The sequence below is a fragment of the Alexandromys fortis genome, unplaced genomic scaffold (genome assembly GCF_014885135.2).
Source record: "Alexandromys fortis isolate MF-2015 unplaced genomic scaffold, M_Fortis_MF-2015_v1.1 scaffold_18, whole genome shotgun sequence".
Classification (NCBI taxonomy): domain Eukaryota; kingdom Metazoa; phylum Chordata; class Mammalia; order Rodentia; family Cricetidae; genus Alexandromys; species Alexandromys fortis.
The window spans coordinates 5,029,336-5,049,042 of record NW_026067897.1 but is presented as its reverse complement, the minus strand read 5'-3'; the positions used below and the strand labels follow the sequence as shown (position 1 = coordinate 5,049,042).

The 19,707-nt window shown below is 47.0% G+C and overlaps 1 protein-coding gene across 1 annotated transcript in view; it reads left to right on the top strand.

Annotated features, from left to right (window-relative positions):
* The window catches only part of Cdh17 (cadherin 17), a 48,907-nt gene extending 31,802 nt beyond the window's left edge, over nucleotides 1-17,105 (top strand). Inside the window, exons 12-18 of the mRNA XM_050118755.1 lie at nucleotides 1,118-1,309; nucleotides 4,518-4,762; nucleotides 8,034-8,164; nucleotides 10,489-10,728; nucleotides 13,435-13,551; nucleotides 13,683-13,796; nucleotides 16,167-17,105. Of these exons, the coding sequence (XP_049974712.1) occupies nucleotides 1,118-1,309; nucleotides 4,518-4,762; nucleotides 8,034-8,164; nucleotides 10,489-10,728; nucleotides 13,435-13,551; nucleotides 13,683-13,796; nucleotides 16,167-16,267 (1,140 nt within the window). The 3' untranslated portion in view covers nucleotides 16,268-17,105. The remainder of the gene's footprint in view (nucleotides 1-1,117; nucleotides 1,310-4,517; nucleotides 4,763-8,033; nucleotides 8,165-10,488; nucleotides 10,729-13,434; nucleotides 13,552-13,682; nucleotides 13,797-16,166) is intronic.
* The last annotated feature ends 2,602 nt before the right edge of the window (nucleotides 17,106-19,707 follow it).

Genomic DNA, 19,707 nt, shown 5'->3' with positions numbered 1-19,707 from the left:
TGAGGCCCTCTGATGATGTCCATTAATCAACACAGGGACAAGGTTGTGACAAAGGAGGGAATTGATTTATGGTAAGGCTCAGCACCAGAAGAAGTGCGATGGGACCTAGCTTGTCTAAAAGGCACTGGGATTAAGTAAGCGCGAAATAAAGGACTCATTTCTTCTCAGCCTAGATCCTCCAGGGCATTTTATTCCTTCCTAGTGTTGCGACTGCCCTGCATTTTACCAGACAGTGGTCAAGAAGATTGAGCAGAAAAACTCTGCAGGGGGGAGTTTAAAGCTTGGAGTTGCACCCCAGGCTGGAGAGAAAGAGTTTGCTTACGCTGCTGCCAGCATCCTCTCTCGGACCCTAGCTGTTGAGATTTTTGAGATCATGATGTGGGAAAGAGTGGATCTTGGGGCTTTGGGGGAGTCAGAATGCTTTATGGGAACTTGGGCTTTGAAGTTCTGGGTATGATCACACCATGTTGTCCTGGGCAGGGCTGACCATGCTGGCCCTTGGCTCCTCTGTCAAATGTCACTGGTAAGTTTGTGCCCTCTAGGGCATTGTGCTGCTATCTTTCCTAAGCATTGTGTACCAGCCATTCAGGGGCATTACAGGCATCCTGTCTCCAAACAGTGGGTTACATCTTCTCTTTAGGCCAGCCATCAAGCCCGCCTAGGAAGAAATGGGATAACTCGCATTGTTTAACTGACAAATAGCAAGGTTAGGATTTGCAGCCAACTCTGAGGTCAGTGTTTTGAGCTCCTAATGTCGGTTACTTAATTTATTGACGCATTAGAAGTACCTGTCACATCAGAGGCATTTCACATACTACAGCTATTTGTATCATGATTTTCCAAATAGTTATAGTTCTTAAGCATGTTGGATGTTGGAGGCGAAATCTGTCTTAGAATGCTTCTAGAATGTCTAAGATGGTATGTTTCTTGGCATAGACTTCAGTTTACGGGTACAAACGATGTTAAACCACCTGTAACATGTTCATCAGTGGAACCTGTGCTGGGTGTTAGTGTCAGCTGTGACCTCTGTTTTGGACCCAGAGACACTTGAGTTTGGCAGTTAAGCTCAGTGACAGCGGACATCCTGTTTCCTTTCCCCTCCCCACTTCTTCCTCAGTATGGAAACATGACTCTCCCTGAAGACACGGCCATTGGATCCACCATCCTGGTCATAGAAGCCACGGATGAGGACGAACCCTTCACCGGGAGCTCTAAAATCCTCTACAAGATTGTAGAGGGAGACCCCGAGGGGAGACTGGAAGTCATCACAGACCCCCAGACCAATGCCGGATACGTCACTATTAAACAGGTAGAAAGCCCACTTGATTATTTTTTATTAATTAAATTTATTCAATTGTTTTTACATCCTCCTTCTTCTCCCATTCTCTCCCCCACATCCTCGCTGAGTAACCCCACCTTCACTCCTCTGTTTCTCTGTCTAGAAAGGGGCAGGTCTCCCATGGGTTTCAACAAAGCATGGCCTATCAAGTTGCAGTAAGACTACGCTCCTCCCCTTGTATTAAGGCTGGGCAAGGCCAGTTATGAGGAATAGGCTCCCAAAAGCCAGCCAAAGTGTTAGGAACAGCCCCTGTTCCCACTGCTAGGAGTCCCACAAGCAGATCAGGCTACACAAGGGACCAAGGTTGGTCCCATACAGGCTCGCTGGCTGTCAGTCCAGACTCTGTGAACGCCTAAGAGGCCAGGTTAGTTGTTTCTGTAGGTTTCCTTGTGCTGTCCTTCACACACACACACACACACACACACACACACACACACTCACACACACACACGCACACACATGTGTGTGTGCGTGTGTGCGTGCGTGCGCACGTGTTGGGAGCAGTGAGACCCCAGATCCTGGATTTCTTGTAAACAACTTGTTTTCCCCTGATCTGAGTGCCTACAGCTGCTCTGAGCACGAGATCTTCAGGAGTTCCTGATGGCAGGAGAGTGGTTTCTGGTGGGTTTGGCTGGGGCGTGGCTATCTCTATATAATCTGCCCCTGAACACAATAAAGGGGGCATTCTTGGGGAATTCAAGGATGACCCGTGTCGCTGTCTCTCTCTGTGTGTGTCTTTGTATTTTAACCTCCAGCTCTCTTGCCCGAAGCTCACGAACTGGGTGCCAGCGCACAGAGTGCAGACACCGGGGCAGGGTGCGCAGCATGCGCGCGCTTGTACAATTCTTCCTCCCTCTCTTCAGGAGTATTCCCTGAGCTTGGCCCAATGCTTGGCTGTGGGTCTCTGCATCTGTTCCATCAGTCACTGGATGAAGGCTTTCTGGTGACCGTTGGGGTAGTCACCAATCTTTGAGTATAACAGAATATCGTTACGCGTCTTTATGTTGACTTTTTTCTCCCTCCAATAGTGTTTGGTACTATCCAGCCTCAGAGTCTTGATACCCCAGGCACCACTCTTGTGGTGAGCAGTCATTGGTTGGCCATTCCTACCATCTCTGCACCCCTCCCCAACTTAACACACACAGAGGCATAGGCAGGATGGACTGCAGGTCAAAATTTGTGTGGCTGGGCTGTCATCCAAATCCCTCCACTGACAGTCCTGCCTAGTCACAGGAGGTGGCCAGTTCAGGCTACACATCCACTATTGCTAGGAGTCTTAGCTGTGGGCATCCTTGTTGATTTCTGGGAGTTTCCCTTGTACCAGGTTTCTACCTCACCCTAAATGCCCTCTCTTTCCAGTTGACTGACTGTTTTAGGACTCTCTCCTGCCCCCCAACGTGATCCCTCATTTTCCCATCCCCACCTGCCCCCAGTCTACCCACAAAATATTCTTCTGTTTCCCCTTTCCTGAGATCCCTATGTGCCTGCCTTGTGACCTAGACTCTCTGGGTCTGTGGATTGTAGCATGGTTATCCTTTACAGCTAGCTAATAACCTCTTATGAATAAGTACATTCCTTGTTTGTCTTTCTGGGCCTCAGTTACTTCACTCAGAATGATCTTTTCTAGTTCCATCCAGCTGCCTTCAAATTTTATGTTATTTTTTTTAACAGCTGAGTAATACTCCATTGTGTAAATGCGCTACATTTTCTTTATCCATCTTCTCTGAGCCCCATGGGGTAGTGGATGGTCAGGCTCTCAGGGCTGAGCTGGTGTGTCAGTAATGAGGAATGGTGTTTGGTATTGTTTATTATATTCGTTCTTCTGGTACATTAGTAATTCTCTCGAGACCTCCTTTCCCGAATTTCGGAGTTTGCTTTGGTGCTTATTTTGATATGAAAGTTCGTCCCTTCCCTACTGTGGGTAGTACTTTTGAATTCCTGTGTCATGGACGTTGTAACTAGCTCAGGCATCAGCTGGAAAGCCAGTATGCACGAGGTTTCTGTGCAGTGAAAATGTGACGTGTCCTGTCCCCGGCCCTTGGTCTCGACAAGCTGTCTGTTCCCAGATTGAATCTAAACCTGCGGCTTCACCTTTGAAAGGGCGGTTGGTGCAGAGGGGCTCTCTGGACAAAGGCAGATTTCCGCTTCTCTGATGAATGTGTCCCCATAGGTCTCTTCACTTGGCTTTCAGTCTCCAGTGCTGTGGAAGCCCGGGTGGATGGACTCAGCAGGGTTTGCTGAGTTGCTAATTCAGTGCCCTCCGTTTCTAACTTTCCTTGTTGCAGCAGGTCTGGTTATGTGGTCCAGTCAGGCAGATGTGCGAGCTGGGCAGAGAGCCCAGCTGCTCAGCAGTAAACTGCTCCCTTTGTTCTGGTCCCCACATGGAATCAGCATCGAGGGACCACTTCTGAAACACGGCCTGACCTTGCGGGTCAGGAATAAAGCCCTAGGTCTCCGGCTTGATGTCTAGCGTCTCTGTCATCTTTCTCTTCCTGCCCATGTGTTCTGTTCTAGCACCACGGTGTCCCCTTCATCTGCAGACACCAGGTCTCACTGTCTTACCCCTGAACCTCTAGGGCTGTAGTGGTAGATGAGAAAGCTAGGCAGAGACTCAGGGCTTGTGTGGTGGCAAGGATGATGGCTTCCTTTGCCTAGGTGTGTAGACACTTGTGGGGTTGTCTGCTTGAGTCTGGATTAGTGTCCTTGTCACGGCAGGCTGGCGCATCAACTGGAGTCCCATCTGTTCTTGTCGTCTTGTCCTGACTTTCTAGAGGGTTCTTCCTTCCTGCTGGGTTTCCTGGGTTTGTACCTTGTTTGGACAGCACTGTTGTTACCTTCTGGCATTCGGAGAGATTCCCAGGACTTCTGAGCACAGAAGAGTCCTATTAGGTCATTGATCATTGGATCACTAAGTCATTGAGAGCCCCTGCCCGACAATCAGTGGGCGCTAGTTTCTATGACCAGCCTCCCCTCTCACATTCGCACGGTTAAACAAACCTCACTGCTGCTTAGGTTTTACTTCAGGTGACCATGGCTGATATGATTCTCTCTCCCAGGTTTCTCATTGTGCTTATGATTTAGGGGTTTCGGTTAAGACTATGAGTGTTTAAAGAAATGAACCCTTTAAAGGAACTGCTCACTCCAAGGTTAATTTCTCCTCTTCTTCTCTCCTCCACAGGCTCTCGATTTTGAAGCCCAACCGGTTGCCAACATTGTGTTCAAAGCGGAAAACCCTGAGCCCCTGGTGTCCGGTGTATCTTACAATGCCAGCTCCTATGCCTCGTTCAGGCTGACTGTGACTGATGTGAATGAAGCGCCTGTGTTTTCTCAACGTATATTCCAAGCAAAAGTCAGTGAGGATGCTGCTGTAGGCACCAGACTGGGCAACGTCACTGCCAGGGACCCCGAAGGCCTGGCTATGAGGTAAAGGATGGTGGCTGTGCAGGCCGACTTGCATGCTGCCACCACAGCTAGGGGGCTAAGGAGGGCTGGGAATGGGGAGAAGTAGCGTGTTCTGGCTGCAGGACTGAGCTATGGAGCAGAAATCAGAAGCAAGGTCTCTGGCATTGGTTTGGTGTTTCAGACACATGGCATCAGGTGCCATTCACTTTTCCTTGATGCAGGTCTCAGCTGAGGTCTGGTAAAATCAGGAGGTTACCCCCCTCCCCCAAACAGTCACTGGGTCTGAACTATTGGGGTTCTGGAGAAAGTTTTTGAGGGAAAGTGGATTGGAGAGGTAAAAGCCCAATCAAATAGAGAAGGCCGCCTTACAGGCTGAAGGGATTGTCTTACATGTGGGATCTCGGGCTCCCCTTCCCTCCAGAGAGCTAGTCTGCGGCAGCATTCCCAGGGGACCAGTCAGCCCTCAAGGTGAGATGTGAAGCAATGTGGATATTTCTATCTCAACCATTCTCAATCTTTTCTTTTCATTTTTGGTGCAACAACCCCCACATGCATTGGTTTCAGTAATGTACAATGATTTTATTTACTTACCACATGCACATATATGCATTTGTATAATATCTATATGATCTTAAAGACCACATGGTTAGTAAGCATAGATAGGACTTGAACCCAGTTCTTCTGCTTGTCTTGTACAATATTGTCCAGAACCTATACGGCAAACAAACACTTCAGCATGACTTGAGGGGTGCATATAGCTACAAATGGCCAGTATTTAAGATTCTCTGCAAGTCTTCCTTCCTAGTGAGCTGTTCTATGGACGCTTAGGTTCAGCTGTACGGGGTTAACTGATTGTCTTGCATGTAGTGTATTACTGGCTTGCTTACTATAATAGAAAGTGTGAAGCAGGTAACTTTATTTAGCTCATAGCTCTGGACACTTATGGGCACAGCCCCAGCACGGGAAGAGTGTGAAGGCCTTGCGTGGTTATTAGCAGAACAGCAATGCCAGCAAAGGGAAAGAATCCTACTGCAGGCAGGAATCCGGAGCCGCTTGAGTCTCACAGTGCCGCAAGGGCATATCCCCAATTGGCCGAAGGACAGTCCATTTGTCCTTCCCTCTCAAAGGTCCTGCACATGACAAACACACCACCTGAGAAAGAGGCTTCTAACAGGAGAACTTTTGGGGGGGCAATGCTCACATCATCCATATCATGCTAAGGAGTAAAACTAGCAGCTAGTGAGGGCTACACAGCATTATTTGTTGTGGAAACAAAGCCATTCTTCTGAGTCGCAAGTCATGAGCGGGTCCAAAGTATCTAATTCCACAGCCCATCACTGTCTAAGGGATGACTTACATCCTTCATGAGAATGCTACAAAAATGATTGGTAGTAATTAAAAGATAAAATAAATTAATATAATTACTGGTCAGAGGTATGTGCATGTCAGTACAGAGAAAAACGCATTTAAAGAAATTCCTCTGGTGGATCAAAAACTGGTTTAGGACATAAAACCACAGAGTTGCAGTCAGAAGATGAGGTGGACAAAGGGAGACAGGGAAGGGGTGTTCTGTAAAGTCCACTTCTGGACTGCAAACTAACGAGGCACAGTCAAGTCAGCCCAGATGCACATGGTGGGCAAGATCTAACTTTACAGATTCCAAAGCTGTGGACTGAGAAGTTTAACTCTCCAGCTGGGTACCTAGAGAGCCCATCAGCACCAATAGACCCAGTCCAGCCCAGCTTCCAACATTACAGACCCCTTTGCTGACACGGATCCAGAACCTGAGTGTTTCTGACTACTTCTGGTATGGTCCAAGGTGTTGCTATCTTTGCTAGAACCCAGCCTTTCAAACCAGGCACTACCTACCCATCTCAGTCAACTTGTGCACCGCTGGCCACAAGCGCCTTTAAAACAAGGCAAGCCGATTGTCCAGCTGCTCTTCAGACCCTGGCTGGGAGTTCTTGTTTCTCTTAGGGCGAGGTCCCAACTACCAAGGAGCTCTCGTTTTTCACCCCCAAACATGAGCACAGTACTTGGCATATCCAACGTGCTAAAAAATACCAAGGAAAATTAATTTGACTAAATATAATATTAATATTATCCCTGGACATGTGGGCTAACAGAATTTAAAAACGTATAGACAATGTTTTGAAGCCACGCATGCATGCAATGCTTTAAGTCCCATTAAGTTTTTATTGAGGTGACATTTCCAGGCCTGGGAGCAAGTGGCGTAAGCTTTTATACGGTCATGACATGACACTTTACAAAGACTACACTCATTGCTTCTCCTTAGGCAAGACTTGCTTCTCTCAAATTAATCTGTCTACACCTACCAGTGAGTTCTCTGAAGACACGGTTTCAGCCAGGTCACCTTCCATGCGACACAGCCTGATGGCTGCCTCTGCCTTCTACAGCCTGGCTCTCCCCTCCTCTGTGGCCTTATTTTTCTTGTCCCTGCCTGCCCACGCTATCCACACACTGTGCACGGACCAGGATGGTCCTGGTCTGTCTTCCGTGACTGACGTAGCTATGAGACAGCCTCTTGCCCGTGTCAGCATCTCCTTCAGAAAGGCTTTCCTCCGTCCTATCAACCTTCTCGTGATTCCAATCTCTTACACGGTCTCCATTACACTTTACTGGAATTATCTGTGTGTCTGAAGTCCACTTTCATTAACTCTTGCCTTGGTCCTGCCTGCCTAAACTGATGTTTCTTTAGTGAGGGTTCACTGGGCCACCAGCCGTCCTGTCTCCCACACGAGCTGCTCAGGTTTCCTTGGGGGGTGTTGTACTGAAAGATCTCAGAAGGCGATTACTTCAGTTTGAAACCTTCGCTGCCAGGAAAATGTAACTTTTCTGCCAGTTTGTCACTCTGCCATATATAACAAAACAATCCCAGCACCATGTTGTATAGCAGCTGTGACCCTTTAAGACAGTCCCTCGTGTTGTGGTGACCCCTGACCATAAAATTATTCTCATTACTACCTCATAACTGTAATTTTGTTACTGTTATGAATCACAATGTAAATAAATATCTGTGTTTCTTGATGGTCTTAGGCAACCCCTGTGAAAGGGTCACTTGACCCCCCAGGGGGGTCACAACCCACAGGTTGAGAACTGCAGTAAAGACAGTTCTTCTGAAGAGAGATATGTAATGGGGATGCTGATTGGGTAACTCTGCCCTGTGGTACACCCAAACGCTAATGTTATATTGTCGCAGTATAAATGCACAGACTACCTTTCATTTTCACTCAGAGTAACGTGTTTTCTTCTGCTCTTCCCTTCATGGAAGATACTCCCTGAGCGGCAATAAGAGAGGCTGGCTTAAAATCGACTCTGTCACCGGGGAGATATTTAGTGCGGCTCCGCTGGACAGGGAAACAGAAAGTCTGTATCGGGTACGCGTGGTGGCCACTGAAATAGGTGAGCAAAACCAAGCCGAACCAGATTATCAGGGAAAATACCAATTAAAAATAAGAGGGAAGGCAAGAAAATTGTTGAGGTTAAAAACCACGGCTGAGTACAACCCCAAAGCCTGGTGAGACAGGCGCAAAGGCGCGCGTGCATGTGCGCATGCGTGCGTGTATGTACGTGCACTCCTTAGTGGCTCTGATAGAGAACGCCTGTGCTAATCTGCGTTTCTACCAGGTGAGTTACTCTGAGACTACCAGGGTAACAGGGATGCTGCCATCTCTAGCTTCCTGCAGGGACTAGAGTCACTTCTAGGAAAGTTCTCGAGTTCTTAGCTAACCTCTCTCACTACCTCCTCAAACGGGATTGAGGGCTTCTGTGAAACAGGAAATTTTCTGACGTGGAAGGTATTATACAAGGTTGTCCACCAGCAGTGACCTGGGAGTCCATCCTGGGGGATTCTGGACCACCAGCAGGTGTCGGGGATCCGGGGATCTGCTCCTTGGATGAGGCAGGGTAGTTTTGAGAGGGAAGGCAAGCGCACAGATACGTTATCTTTGCATCCTATTTAATTCATTTGTGATACAAATTGTCCAATCGCTCTGGACATGGAGTGCCAGGAAAATTTTTGGATTAAAATCAAGATAACTCACAGGAATAGTAAGCTAACCAGGAAAAGGGCTGGTGATGAAATCATTGAGCGTTTTTAAATGGAATTTTCCATCCTACAGTAGGATTTCTGTTGATCTTATGCTGGTCAAGGACTCTAATTAGCTGGTAATGTGTCTGCTTAGCTTATAAAAAAGATGAGAGTGGAACAAATTACTACCCAACAAATACAGTTTTAGACCAAAAAAATAAAAAAAAAAAACACTTTAAAAATGCAAAGCCGTGATCATGGGAGATGGTAGAAGGGGATGGGAGAGGAAGGGAGGAGAACATAGAAAAATATATAGCTCAATAAAAACAATTCAAAAAGAAAAGAAAAGAAAATGCAAAACCCCAAATTAGAGGCAGACACAAAGACAGAGAAAGGAATCATAAAAATGTATGGGAAAAGCTGGAGAAAGCCAAAATGACCACAGTCACATTCAACTACTGCAAGGACACAGAACCACTCTGTTGTTGGAGGGGAGGTAGGAGCGGATGGACGAGAGCTTGCTGAGAGGCAGCCCTGTCTCTGTGGCCGCTGGGCATTCTGCTCTCAGGTTGTGTGTGTTCAACTGGTGATGTAAAGAGCTCCCAGGAAGTCCGAGGGGGTCATGGCCTCCCGGTGAACCCACATGGATCCACGCTGCACTCTGCCCGAGTTCCCTGAGTGGCTCTCACCTTTTAGAGGTTTCGTGGGTTGTGACTGTGAGCCAAAGCCCAATTCCAGTTTCAGCTGTTGACACTGAGATCATAACATAAACAGACCAAACAACTTCAAGGACACCAGGGGCTCGTCTTTGGCTTAATGACAGTCAGTCATCTCTGTGAGGAAAAGCAAGAAACGGGGTTTCCCGGAATCAAAGCAGGAGCCAGAAAATGGCTTAGGGGAATGGACGTAGACTCCAGCCATTGATGCCATGTCTGCGTGAGGTTAGGCTAGGACAGTCCGGGTCGGCTGTGCCACGGGGTGCCTCCTGTGTGCGTCTGTTATTGGCCACACTCTGCATAAAGAAACCAAGGCATTGAGAAATTGGTTTACCCAAGAGCACACAGCTACCAATGGGTCATACAGCAGAGGACATGGTTTTCACTAGTCTAGCATGACAGACGACTTGTGTGCAACCTTTGTTTACTCGTGAGAACATCACAAAGCCACATGCTTCTCAGCTGAAAACCATGAAGCTTAGAAAGCTGAGTTAGGAAGCTTAAGGCAGAGGTAAGTGATCGAGGCGCCGTCCTCAGTGGGCACTAGCTGTGTGAACTTAGTGGAGTTATGCAGCTTCTGACACACACACACACACACACACACACACACACACACACACACACACCTTGTCAGTATTACCATTTAAACATTGAAAACATTTTATTGCATTTTTTCTGTGTGTATACAATGCCAAAATCAATTTTTTGGGAGTTAGTTCTTCTTCCACTTAGCTTTCATGTCTAAATTCATGTCACAGGTCTGGCAGGAAGTATATTCACTCCCTGAGTCATCTCGTAGGTTCTATTTAAACATTTTAACCAGTACTAAAATTAGGTCTGTAATTCTAAAGGCTTTTTTCTACTACTTTAACAGACATGACTGTTTAAATATTGATTCTTTTTAAGGAAAGAGAAACATGCTTCCTTCTGCAGGATGATGAGAAAGCTTGACATTATGTTCTAACCTTTCGCTTTCTCAGGTGGGTCCGCTCTGAGCTCCGAGGCAGATTTCCACCTGGCCCTCACAGATGTGAATGACAACCCCCCACGCCTCGCTAAGGAGTACACGGGCTTGTTCTTCTGCCACCCCCTCAGTGCCGCGGAGAGTCTCATCTTTGAGGTCACTGATGACGACCAGCAGTCACTTTGGCGGTCCCAGTTCACATTCGCTCTTGGCAGAGAAAGCTTAAATAATGACTGGCAAGTTTCCAAAATCAATGGTGAGTTATCAGGCTACAAGAAGAAAAGTCAGTGGTGGATGGGGGAATAAAGCTTCTCCCCCCCCCCCTTGGTTGGCTTTCTAACTCAGCATGGAAATTTATTCTCGTTCCAAGAAAGCTGTTCACGCTCTGGGAACACACAGGAAAAGTGTTCAAAGCCCCAGGCTTTGTGGGAAGGGAAGCTTGGCACCGCGTACATCCTGGCTGGGGTACATGTATAAATGAACAATTTGAACATCAGTTGTAAATTTCTAGGGAAGACTGATAAACAGATTTTATTATAAATTTTATTGAAACATAATTCATATTCAGTAAATCACATCTGATTAATGTGTACAACTTTACAAGAATTTATATGTCATCATATATATAAGATCAGCACAATCAAGTGAATATTTTGCCACTCTCAAGTTTGGTCTTACCTTATTTTATTTATTTATTTTTTTACCACTGCCTACTCCATTAGGCCCACTCCATTTTCTCAGCCAGCGACTGATCTCTCTGTGTGTATTTTTGTGACGCGCGCCACCACCGCCTGGCAGGAAATTGAATTTTATAGCAACGCCTTCTCCACGCTCCCAGCACTCGGGAGGCAGAGGCAGGCGGGTCTCTGCGAGTTCGAGGCCAGCCTGGTCTACAAGAGCGAGTGCCAGGACAGGAACCAAATAGCTACGGAGAAACCCTGTCTCGAAAATTAAAAAAAAAAAGAAGTATAAAGATTCACTTTTTATTATGTATGCGTGCCTTGGGAATGTGCACCCTGTACATGCAGGCAAGAGACTGCAGGGTCAGAAGAGGGTGCCAGGTCCCTGGGAACTGGAGTTAGGGTAGCTATGGCTGATTTGGTGAGCCAGGAACTCACTCTGGTCCTTTGCAAGAGCAGTGAGCAATCTTAACTGCTGAGTCACCTCTCCAGCTCCCATCACAATATCTTTTAAACAGAAAATTAAAAAAGAATCAGAGTCAGAGTTATTGGTTTCTTCTATAATCTGTGAGTTTTAAAAGTGCCTGCTCTTCTCTGTAGAGGAACGGAGGAGGAGCGGAGGGAGGGGAAACTGCAGTAAGGATGTATTGAAAACAAAAAAGTAAGAAAAAAGCCCAAAATGAAAGCATCTTTACTTAACACAAGGTCACTAAAAGAAGATCCATTTCATGCTATTGTTTATGGAGGGCAAGTGGCTACAATCAAGGCGCTGTGCTTTTACTATGGATACCTAACTGTTCTAACACCATTTATTCAAAACACCTCTTCAGCACGGATAATCTTGAAAATTTCAGAAAAATTCACATGGACACCCCCCCTCCCCACCTTACAATACTATGTTGTTATAGTATTGAATGTCCATAAAAGCGCAGATCAGGTGCTATCGCTTTCCAAAGCCCTTTCACCTGTTCCAGGTGTTTTGGTTTCAGTACCCCGCCACAGCTGAGGCAAGTGACCCCGCCCTTTTGCTTCAGTCTCTTAGGATGTAATGGGTATTCTTTCTGTAGTCTACGTTGTGTTTGCCTGTTTGTGCTTTCTACTGGTGATTTTTTTCTGTAGACAGTGCGTTTCCTTCCTTTGGAGCCATTCTAGTGTTCCTAAGAGCAAAGCCATTGTGATGTCCCAGATGCATTTTGTGCAGGCATAGGCTATGGTGCTGCTGGCCAGGAGTTCAAAGTCAGTGACTTCATACTTGTTAATAAGGTAGCTTCCAGTAGAAGCAAACAAGTTTACGCATTTATCGCGATTAAAATGTTGGGGTTAAAGGTCACAGAAGCTTAAACCTGAATTTCTCTGAGGAGCAAATTTTCAATACTTATTATTTCAGTGTTTGGAACAAATTTATAGAATTGCTGTTCTATCAAGAAATTATTAATTCAAAACTCAATGAATGACTTTACTTTTTAAAATTAGTTTTTTGAGAATTTTGTGCAATGTGTTTTGATTGTATAATTTAATGCTATGTCTATTTATAAAAATAATAATGTCAGGTTCTCCCCTATAATTCATGACATGTTTAGCCATAGGGTCTTAGCCCCAGGACCCAATAGTAGTGCTAGGTATGGGTTTCATCTCATTAAGTGGCCTTAAATCTAATCACAATCAGAAAGTGATTGGATACTCCTCTGATATCCATGCCGTTATTGTACCAGTGAGTATACCTTGCCAGGTTGGTTGTTAATTCCAGAAATTTGTGGATAGTTTCATGTATGTAAATCAATAAACATCATATAAGTAGACCCAAAGACAGAAACCAGCAATTGTCTCATTAGATGTAGAAAAGGCCATTGACCAAATCTAGCGTCCCTTCATGATAAAAGCTCTGGGGAGTCTAAGAATACAGGGGACACATCTCAGTGTAACAAAGACAATATGCAGCAAGCCCAGAGCCAGCATCGTGATAAGTGGAGAAAACCTTGAATCATGTTTACTAACATCAGGAACAAGACAAGGAGGTCTCACCCTCCCGACTCTTGTTCAAAAGTCTTGGGGCAGTAGACAAAAGAAGGAGAGAAAGCTGATACAAATAGGCAAGGGAGAAGTTAAAGGATGCTTTAGTCTGTTTTTAAAGGTAAGCAACATGAAAAAAATAGAAGTTAAATTACTCAAAGTATCACCTATGTCAGGCTATGTTCCAGCCCATCTCATTACAGACAATGCAAAAGTGAGCATCATTCCTGCCAAGCAAGGGTTCTGAGCCTGTTTTCTCCCTTTTCTCACAGGTACTCACGCTAGACTCTCCACCAAGCACACACGCTTCGAGGAAGGTGTTTATGAGGTCCCGATTCTCCTGAGCGATGAGGGGAAGCCACCCATGCAAGGCACTGTCTCCTTATCAGGTAGGGGCTTCGCATACGTGACGTGGAATACCTGTTGCCGTGGGCAGTGTGAGGAGTGCTTGTCTTGACAGTGGGATTCGGCAGCTAGTCCCTTGAAAACTTACCCTACCAAATACTGTTCTGTTCTTTAGTTACTTTCTGCCAGTGTGTGGAGGGAAGCTGTTTCCGGCAAGCAGGCAGACACAATGGGATACCCACGGTGGGCATGGCAGTTGGTATACTTCTGACCACCCTCCTGGTCATTGGTGAGTATGACTTCTTGGCTGTAAAGTGAGCTCATCAGATCATCTTACTTAGGGGTTTCCTGGCTTGGGTACTAACTGAGAATTAGTATTAGATTAGTAACAGAGGCACCAAGCAGTCAGTCCTGTCAGTGTCCTGGTTGGGAGATAAGATGTCAGAAGAAGCATCCCTTCCTCCTCCCGTCATTTCCATCCTTGGATTTTCACGCTGGCATTTTTACCATGCAACTCTTTGTATTAATCAGTCTTATTTAAGTAAGCAACACCTAAGATAATCAACTCTAAAAATGTGTTCCTTTTTGTGTCATGGCTTCAGAGGTTCTGATCCATGACTGGCTGGCCCAGTGCTTCAGGGTCCATGCCAGGGCAGCTCTTTACTGAGTACAGCTGCTTGCTTCCCAGATGGGAACAGATGAGAGAGGAAGGGGCTAGGGTCCTACTGTCCCCTTGGAGGGTACGTCTTCCAGAGGGCTAGGGGAGACTCCTGCTCACTATAGTTTTTACCACCTGCTAGCAGTGCGGAATTGGGGCCCTTCGGAGGACATGCAAGATTGAAACCATATAAAGCCCTGCATACAAACTGCTGTGTTTTGAGCCTAGTTAGCAAGCTTTTCTGAAGGCGAAAGAGTTGTGGTCTTTGCCCTCTGCAGGGTCAGGCACCGGACTCTGTGGATTGGTACTGTGATGGGCAAGACCCTTTGCTCATTGCTCACAGAGGCCCCAGGCTCTCCTGCCCATGGTGGAATAGGTAGGGGTGTGGACTTTGAAGCAAAGATGCTGCAACACCTGAAATGCTGCCGAGTTTCCCTTCGCTTCGAGGGTTTTTTCTTTAATGACTCTGGACCCTGGTTCTTTATAATCCAGCGTAATCTCGCTGCAGCATAGCCCTGGCTCTCCACCTGCCTGGGCAGCCCTCCTCTCTTGGAGGGCCTCCCCCTCCTCCAATAGTCACCTCTCCCTGCCGCTGTCCCCACAGTAGTTAATTAGAAGGACTCTTTGGTACTCATGGGCACACGACTGGAGGGTTTAACACAGTCTCACACTGTCTCCCAGAATAATCCACATCTCCTCCTTTCTCTAAAGTCTTCTCAGCCGTTCCCTTCATATCTACACATTTGCTCTCATGTCCCAGTCTGTCGCGCTGGACTTGAACACAGGGCCCTGTAAGGACTGCCCCCTCCCCATGCTCTTCAGAGCAAACTCCTCACAACATGGATGAGATGGGACGGCTTTGGCAGCCTGGCCGCCACTCCCTTTCTCACGCATGGTGACCAGGTGACCTCCTTGAGAACCACTGTCTGCTGCACATACTTCATGCAACAGAGGTGAAGTTCCTTTCTTTTGAGAGAGGGACCTTCTTTGTAGTTAATTCTGGCCTTGAACTCAGGTCACTCCCCGCCTCAGGCTCAGAGCGAGGGATGAGAGAGATTATCCCCTCAATCCTTCTGCCTTTTCATCTCTCGCTGTTTTCCCACCTCGAGAGGATTGAGCTCGTGCACCAGGTTATAGTTTCCTCCCACGGTCTCACTTCCACGATCCGACTCTAAGTGAAAGAGTGCAGAGTTTTGAGGCTATGCAGGAATAGAATTAACAGGGCCTTTTATTTCAGACCCTTTTTCTTTTCAGACAGGGTGTGTGACTTATCACAAGATTGTTAGCGAGTGTCTGAGCATCTTGTCTCCTCCACCATGGTGCCTCCTGTAACTGCTGATGAGCCATTTCTTTAAAGTAAACCCCCTTTCCTTTGGGCTCTGATAGTTCAGATTAGGGCCAAAAAGCACGGTGTGATCTTGCAACAGTTCAGAGAGGTAGGAGAAGTCAGAAAGTGTAGAAGCCCACTCGAGGTCCCTCGGGATGGCTGGCTTTGCTAGGTGTCTACCACTGGCTGCATGCCAAGCCCTTACTGTGAAATTAAAGCTGTTTTTAAATCGTGAAATGATGCAAGCTTTGTAGGTAGAATGGAAGAGGGCTCTAGGTGGGTGGGCAGGTGTGGTCGCTCCCTGGTTCTGATTCAACTCCTTTCTCTGGGGAAGGAAAACTAGAATAAACATTTGGGTCCATACGAAGTTCAGCCACTCTTCCACGTGCTTTTCTGTCGGAGGAGTTAGGACACCAGCTTCTCTATTCCCAGTAGAGATCCTGTCAGAGTCCAGATTCGTTATAAATCGGGGCTTCTTACACACTGGGAGCAAGTGATCTGGTTACTTATGCTAGAGAGCCAATGCCCCTCGTTCTCACGAGAACAATGAAGCACCGTTAAATCCCCCAAGTGGAGGCTCACAAGTCTTTGTCCACTCCCACCTCCAAGACACTGTGACTGCCTTCACCCATCTAGAGAGGGCACTGGTTTGACCCCTAGCTTTCTCTTTTCAGCTGGGATTTTAGCAGTGGTGTTCTACCGCATGAAGAAAGATGAAGGAAAGGGGAATGTTGAAAACCCTCAGTCCTCTGAAGCCAAACCTCTGAGAAGCTGAATCGGAAAAGAAACGGTCAAGTTTATGCACCGAGTGCTACATCAGTGCCTCAGCTGTTTAATTTTGTCCAAAATGTGAAGTATAATTGTAGAGTTTATGCATCGTGTGCTATATCAGGGCCCCAGCTGTTTAATCTCACAACGTCATCCAGAATGTGAGCTATAATTTCTTTGATAGCACGCCACTCTTGTCCTGTAATATTTTATACTGCTGAGATATTTTATGTGCTGTAGACACGAGAGTTATTTTCCATTTTTCCCACGACATTTTCCTCTTCCACAAAACCCTTAGCCACAAAACCTAAACTTTGTGCTCTGAGACAGATGAGCTGATTGCACTTCCTGTCCGCTGGTGCTTCAGAGACCCGCCACTTAGCCACCTCCAAGCTTCCCAGACTCCGTTTCTTCCTGTTCTCTTCCACCCCGTGTCTCTTCATATTTTGGTGTTACACCGAATTTAGAATATGTCACACAAAAGAACAAAGTGAAGTCTTGGGGAAAAGAAAAGCGGGCAGCTTCATTCCTTAGCGCGAACAACAGCTTCTCTGTGTTTTACCATCTTGGATGGAGACCCTCCAGCTTGGCCGCAGTGCAGACCATGGGGAGGTATCAAGACAGTTGCTCTGTTTCCAGAGTGATTGGCTTCATGAACCTGGGCACAGGACTGAAGAGCTGTCTGGGTTTCCTCGCTACTACACGCTTACATACATGCTGCACATGTTTTGTTTGTATGTTGAAGTTTTGTTTTTTTATTTATAATGTGGCAGAAACAAGGATGCCTGGAAGTGGTGAGGAAAATCAGAAATAAAAGTCGGTTCCAGTTGTTTTTATTTCTCTGATCTGTTTGTTTTATTTAGTGTGTGTGTGTGTGTGTGTGTGTGTGTGTGTGTGTTGGGGGGCAGGTAGGTCCAGAAAGCAGTGGTTGTTATTTTTCAAATGTTTCTGTCATATGGAGTAAGGATCAGAGGAAGGGTGCACAAACCTTTAAACCACTGCACGCCTTGGCTCCCAGGTGCATGGAACCCCGACAGGTCCTGTGCAGACTCCCCACAGATGCACATGGGCCTTGGGGAAGGCACTGTGACTGGGAAAGCCATCCCTCCACCTGAGAGATCTTCATCCATGGCATCCTGGATCGTGCTGCCCCCTCCTCACCCGTGAACCCTGTGACGCAGCAGAAAAGGCAGGGGTTCTCTCCCATCCTCCATATTCCCTGGGAGGTCAGAGCCAAGCAACGCGGGGGCCATGTCCCTCTTCATCAGGAGAGACTCTCAGACAGGACCCTCTCACATGTACTTGGAGAAGTGGCTCTTTATCCTGACATTGGTATAAAGAGGGTAGTTTTATGATACAATTGCTTCCTATTTTATAGATTTATCCATGTTTGGATTTTCTCACCCAGCATGGAGCAGCTGTATTCAACGTTTCTAAATGGCTTGCCGAGGGCCTGCCATGTGTCAGTCAGGCATGCCAGGAAGACAGCTTTCTGAAGTGATTTTTGGGGCCAAGGACTCAATAGTGATGGCTGAAATACAAGCTGTAGCTCTAATTTCCACGTGTTACCTGTCCTGAAAGTCACTAATTTCTTTGAAGAGAAACTAAAGGTCCCCTTCCCCGGGAGTTCCTCACTCTAGGAGTGCCCATGGGGAAGATAGTGAGGCAGGAATGCCATGGGAAGGCAGGCTCCTGCAGCCAGTGTTCATCTGACCCAGGAAAGCACTTTCAGGTTTCTCATTACCTGATGGGTGGCTAGAATCCAAGGCTCCATGTGGAAGAGAAGGGGCTGTAGGTAGGGGAGGTGGGAACAGGAAGAGCACGGTGCTTGCCCTGCATTTGTGCTTCCTCTTAGATTAAGCCCAAGGCTAAGAGGCAGCATTTCCTGGGGCCTCTGCTCATCACAGCCAAAGGAGGCCACTGAGAATCAGGGGAGGTTGTTGGAGTCGCTAGGTCAGGCACAGGCCAGGATGGGAAGGCCCTGGATAACCTTCTCCCTTCTGCAAGGAGATTTCCGATGGCTTCGTGGAGCACAGGAAGGGAGGAGGGATTCATGTTTAAACAAATAGGACCAATCAGTACCTGCCAAAGTTCTAGTCTAGTTAGTCTTGAACTTTGGCCCCCAAAACTCCCATGGTATTTAAGTTCTTCATGGCTGTCTGTCCCTCTTCTCAGGCTGGCTTCTTTGGCAGGGCCAGCCACACCCATGAAAGAAACTTTGACATTGTTATTTGGGCTCCAGGAAGCACCAGTGTGTTCCAGGAGTTTCTGTAATAGGCCGGTCTGGACCTTCAAGCAGCAGAGGCTGTGGAGAACAAGAACATACAGAGAAAGGACCAGTGAAGACGCATAGGTCTTTAGGAGGAGGTGGGAAGAAGGGTCATCGGGAGTCTCAGGCCACCATATAGTTCTAAGACTGAGCTAGATGGATGGAGAATCCACTATAAGATGGTCTGTTATGGGACCACTGCCGGGAAGAAACCACTCAGCTGCAGGATGACCATCATTGCTACGGCGTGCGGGAACGCAGCCCGCCGCTACCTACAACACATCATTGCTGCAAGTGTGCACAGAATTGTGCAAGGAGCACAGAATCGAACTTGCGTGAGATCCTTGCCACAGGAGAGAGAATGTTCTGGAAACACGGTTATGGATGTTCTCCCTACCCTTATGTCACATGACAGGGAAAGTCCCTGTGAGCAGAAAAGCCTCTCAAGCATTGTATTTTGGAATTCATTCAAGGTTTTAGAAATATCGCTAGACCTTGCCAATTATCGTCTGTGCTGTGAGTCCTTTGTAAAAACTCGACACAGAAACGTGCTTCTGCTACCCTGGATTTCCCATATCACAGACTTCGAGGGTAAGAAAAAGTCAAGGTTTGTCTCCTGTGCGCGTCCTGGTTGGTGCTCAGCAGTCATTCCCTTAATTATTGGGGAGACGCCACTCTACAGCCCCTCAGTCTTCCCGTCACGATGTGTGTGTGTGCTTGCCTCCGCTGCACGCCCATCAAATTCTTATCCTGAGTTCGTAGGGGTAGGAGGTCATGCTTCATCATCTTTGTGGGCTTTCTGTGGACTCCTGGTGAATCTTTATTTGGTTTTTCAAGACAGGGCTTCTTTGTGTAGACCTGGCTGTCCTAGAGCTCACTCTGTGGACCAGGCTGACCTCAAACTAAAAGAGATCCGCCTGCTTCTGCCTCCCGAGTGCTGGGATTAAATGCGTGTGCCGCCACTGCCTCGTGGTTGAATCTTTAACAGCTGCCTGCTAAACACCAAATAAAGCTGGAGAATTACAAACCCTTCGAGAAGCTCCGTGTTGTGCCCTGTGGATTAAGGCAGACTGTTTCTAGTCATCTGAGTTCAAACTTGTCATCCTAACCATTTGCTGCATATAGTTTGAATCTGAAGTGTCCCCAAAGGCCGTGAGATAAAAGCTTGCTCCACAGCT